The 4,497-nt window shown below is 47.8% G+C and overlaps 1 protein-coding gene across 3 annotated transcripts in view; it reads right to left on the bottom strand.

Moving 5' to 3' along the window:
• Positions 1-3,722, bottom strand: part of MRAP2 (melanocortin 2 receptor accessory protein 2) — a 51,050-nt gene extending 47,328 nt beyond the window's left edge. Inside the window, exon 1 of one of the 3 annotated variants that reach the window (XM_077998381.1) lies at positions 3,260-3,722. In XM_077998381.1, the coding sequence (XP_077854507.1) occupies positions 3,260-3,477 (218 nt within the window). In that variant the 5' untranslated portion in view covers positions 3,478-3,722. 3 annotated transcript variants of the gene reach the window in all.
• Between the last annotated feature and the right edge of the window lie 775 nt (positions 3,723-4,497).

Below are 4,497 nucleotides of genomic sequence, written 5' to 3' on the forward strand. Positions count from 1 at the left end.
TACTGTGATTTTATTTGATGGGCCAGTCTTATAAAGTCTGACTCCCTTGCACTCTGGGGAAGTAAACATTTTCTTTCCTTTTCTAACTGCTTCTGCCTCTAAGTCTTCCTTTGTCAAAAGTAAATGTAACAATAAACACAGATTGCTATTCTACTTAATTTTAACCCAAGCATATATTACCTACTCTGAGCTAGCACAACTTGTGGGGCCTGCTCAAATGTCAATTGTATTTTGGTTTTCTATTGCTCCTTAAAATATATTCAAGGATTCATCTTCCCTGCCCTCAAACAAATACTTGAGTAGATCCCATGATGTTTCTGCTCATGCAACAACTTCAAAGTCCCAAAAGAGGCCAGTCACAGCGGCTCACACTTGTAATCCCAGCATTTTGGGATGTGGAGGCAAGGATATGAGCCCAGGAATGCAAGAACAGCCTGGGCAACATAGCAAAACCATATCGCTACAAAAAAAAAAAAAAAAAAAAAACCTTTTTAAATTAGCTGGGCATAGTGGTGTGTGTCTGTAGTCCCAGCTCTCTGAGAGACTGAGATGGGAGGATCACTTAAGCCCAGGAGGTTGAGGCTGCAGTGAGCTGTGATCATGCCACTGCACTCCAGCCTGGGCAACAGACAGAATGAGACTTTGTCTCAAATGAATAAATAAATAAGAAATATAAAAACCTAAAAGAATTAAAATATCTAATCTTTGGAAACAAAAGAAACTCTGACCCATTATAACATGAATCTGCCCTATTTCAGCAATGTCCTGCTGCATGCTGGTCTCCTGCTGGGGTTGGGGGAAGGTAAACTTCTTTGCTATTTCTTCACATCCACTCAACTGCTGGCCAGTTTCAAATCACTCCAAGATCAAAGCAGGAGGACAGGACTGAATTAACTATCTTCATACCTCACATGGGTGCGTTAGTAATACTCACCTTCCTTCAGCTGGCTGCTCATTCCTACTTCTGCTGCCAGATGTCCTCGCCCTTAGGCCAGCCCTTCCTCCCATGTGGCCCCAACCTGGCTCCCAGATCATCGTCAGACATCCTTTGCCCAACAAACTCTGGGAAAGTGAGTGATCCAGCCGCCTAGGCCACTGTGTGAGCCCCAAATGCAAGAGGCACATGGACAGCTCAACTCACCCTCAGATGGCCCCATCACTATCTTTGGGATGAAGGAAGTAAATCTGTTCAACAAAGCCTCCTTGCTCAGCCCTCATATTATTTTTTGTTTTGTTTGTTTAAACATTTCTTCATATTCCTTTGCATGATGAACCCTCATACTTTTGAAGTAACCAGTGGGTTCAAGAGTTATGGAGAGGTTCTCATATATTTACCTTGATATTTCATTTAGGGGAAAAAAAGCCAAAATAAGAAAAATTAAAAAAAAAAAGACTAGATGAGTCTTTTTTTGACTCATCAATGACACAATGAGGCATTATCTGGTAATCTTCCAAATATCATAGCTTGGTATAATAACAGTTCCTTAAATATATTACACAAACATCATAAGCATATTTTTTTTTGTACTCCAAATAACAAAAACATTTCACTTGAAAGCTAAAAAGGACAGATGTGATATTCTCTTTATACAATTTGGACTAATTTAATATGTTTGATAAAAGTTATCTATGAACTGTGGCTATCAAAAAAAGTTCACAGATAAATAATTCAGAGATGAATTCTGACTGACAAAATACTTCAGCGTCTGGGGACCGACAGAAATGGGGAGGAGGAAGCGAACACCTTTCCAGAATATGTTGATGACATATAATTTGCAAGGTAAAAGATGATCCCCACTGTGACCAGAGTGGGCCTAGCTCAGAAGGCTGAAAGGGGGCAGCCAGCAATGGGAATGAACACTCAGGCAGAGGCAGCAGGATCAGCAATGCAGAACAGGACACGTGCATCACCAGCGGTGCTTCCAAAAACAGTACTTCCCCTTGCTCATGCAATGCACTCTGATATCTTTCTTTCTTTTGGTTTTCATGTTTTAAAAACTGCTGTTTGCAATTCACTAAACTGATCCATTTGAAGACAATGGATACAGCATACCCTGATCTATAGCCCAGGAGATTGCTAGAAAAGGGAAGGGAGTTGGTTTGGCATAAGTCTTTGTAAATGCTTCCCTAGGTAGTTTTGAGCTATCTTAAAGAATTTGTTCTAGAACCTTGCCAGGATTCAATGGTTCCCTCTTTTGAGGATTCAATGTTTCCCTCTTGAAAATTCTCCTGGGTCCGTTCTCATCTCTCATACCTGCACAAAGATGACTATAATTGCTTTCACTACTCTAGGACGTCTGCCATTCGGGCTTTGAACATCCAGTCCAGTTTCGGGCTTCGAGACCCTCTTTAAAGGGTTTAGGCTGGCCTTCCCATTTTGAAAAGAAAGATACAGACTGGAAGAAACTCTTCCTTTTCCTATCACCTGTTAATATCATCTATTCTTCCATAAACACTGGATGGTCTTCCTCATAAGAACAAAACTCCTTGTGGGGACCCCAGCTCACAGTGGCCTCTGGCTTTCCTGACCTTATCCTTGCAGGCCCATGTCACTCTCTGGCACCTGTTCTTGACTATGTATCCCATGCAATGTACCTAAAGGACACTAGACTCACAGTCCTAGCTTCCAGACCCCTACTGCCCACTATTACTTAACTGGGGGAGTCACCTTGGAAAACGTATTTAATATCACAATCTAATTTTCTCCACCTGCAAACTGAAAACACTACTTACTTTTGGGGTTTTCGTAAGAATTAATTTATGCATGGGAGTTCCCTTCTCTCGTCTGCCTGGACACATTCATTCAAGCTTCCTTTGCTTTCAAAACACCAGAGTGTTTCATTGTTGTCAAACTAAATGCAGAGTAGTGGCTGAGATTCTGTGCCATCTAACATGCTGTGGAAACCACAACGCCTCCAAACAGGTTTCGGCAGAGACTACTCTTTGCCTTCCTCAATTACACAAAGGATGGGAAGGCACGGGGCTCGGGAGGGTGGGGGGATTGCGGGGTGGGGCAGCGGGGAAAGGATGAAACCCCTATTTCCCTCTAATCAGTAAAATGACCTGCGAGCAGAGCAGGCTCCCCAGTTCAAATAAAATGAATACAACTGTCAAGCCAGGGATCATCTGAGAACCCTGCCCAATGCATGGGGTGCGCGCCCGGGGCCCGGAGCCAGCACATTTCCCCAGTCCAGGGGAGCTCTCTCAGTTGCAGGGCACCAAGGCAGGAGGAGGGCCGCAGCAAGGAAAGTTTTCTCACCGGCGGGAAAGGGTGTGCCTCTGCCGCTGGGGCCCAGCGGAGAGGAGGAAGCCCACCCAAGCCCCGAGCGCCGCCGCTTCCAGGCTTTTCGGACGCCCAGCGGCGTCCACACGCACATCAGCGGGCTGCCGGGAAGGTTTTAAACTTGGTGCTCTCCGCGGGCTCCACACTCTTCCCCTGGGCGTCCTCACATCACAGTTCTCCTCCTCGCACCCCATTCTCCAGCCCCTCCAAACTAAAGACTGCCCCCAAGCCCAAGCAAGCCCTACTGCCTTGACCAAGGCTGCACGCGCCCCGCACCCAGCGCCCGGGCTTTGCTCGGCCCTGGGCGCCCTGTCCCGCCCGTGGTTACCGCCTGGCTCGCCCCGGCCCTCAGGCTTGGCCCTGGTTCCGGCTCCTGGCTCCTCCGAGGTGCGCGAGCGCAGCAGCCGCCGCCGTCTCCCACGCCCAGGACCGGGCGAGTAGCTCCTGTCTCCGAGGTGCGGCGGAGACGCGCGCTCCCGACCCGCCGCGGAGGCGGCGCGGGGCGCTGGAGCCGGGGCTGCAGCGCGGGGGCTGCAGCGCGGGGGCCGCCTCACCCGTGCGAGGCCGCCTCACCCGCGCGAGGCCGCCTTGGCCAAGAGGAGGTGAGCTTTGCAGATCCCTTTCCTGCTCGCTTTGCCTCTCCGAGTCCGGGTCAGAGCCTGAGTCAGAGAATTCTTTGCTATCCCGGGCACTACAGTGGGTCTCTCGGGTAAACTTTGGGTAACAGGAGGAGCTCATTAGCTGAGCGAGAGGGAGTGGGGTAGCATGAATCGAGATTTATGAAAAATCGGCAGCATTAAGTTCAAGTTCAATAAGGTCAGAGTCCCCCATAATGTGCTACTTAAATTACTACCTCGATTTTAGTTTCTCTTCCTGCCCACTGGTCCAGGTGTCAAAGGGCAGTCAAACGTTCAAACCGGGTCCCAAAGGGCTAGCACTGGGCCGGGAGTAGTTTCAGCATAGCAGGGCTGGCTCATCTTTTTCTCCCTTGAGTCCATATTGTATGCCAGGCATTGATCTGGGAATATGGATGCTTGGCGCTTGCGTTCTACTAAAGAGACAGGCATAAACATAACAAATAACTAAAATACATAGTATGTGAGATAGTGATGAAGTGCGGTGGACAAAAAAGAAGGGAGGAAATGGGATAATGTTTGGAGGTAGGGGGTGCATTTTAAATGGAATGGTCAAAGATGGCCTCACAGCGGAGTAAA

This window comes from Macaca mulatta, chromosome 4, assembly GCF_049350105.2.
Source record: "Macaca mulatta isolate MMU2019108-1 chromosome 4, T2T-MMU8v2.0, whole genome shotgun sequence".
Taxonomy (NCBI): domain Eukaryota; kingdom Metazoa; phylum Chordata; class Mammalia; order Primates; family Cercopithecidae; genus Macaca; species Macaca mulatta.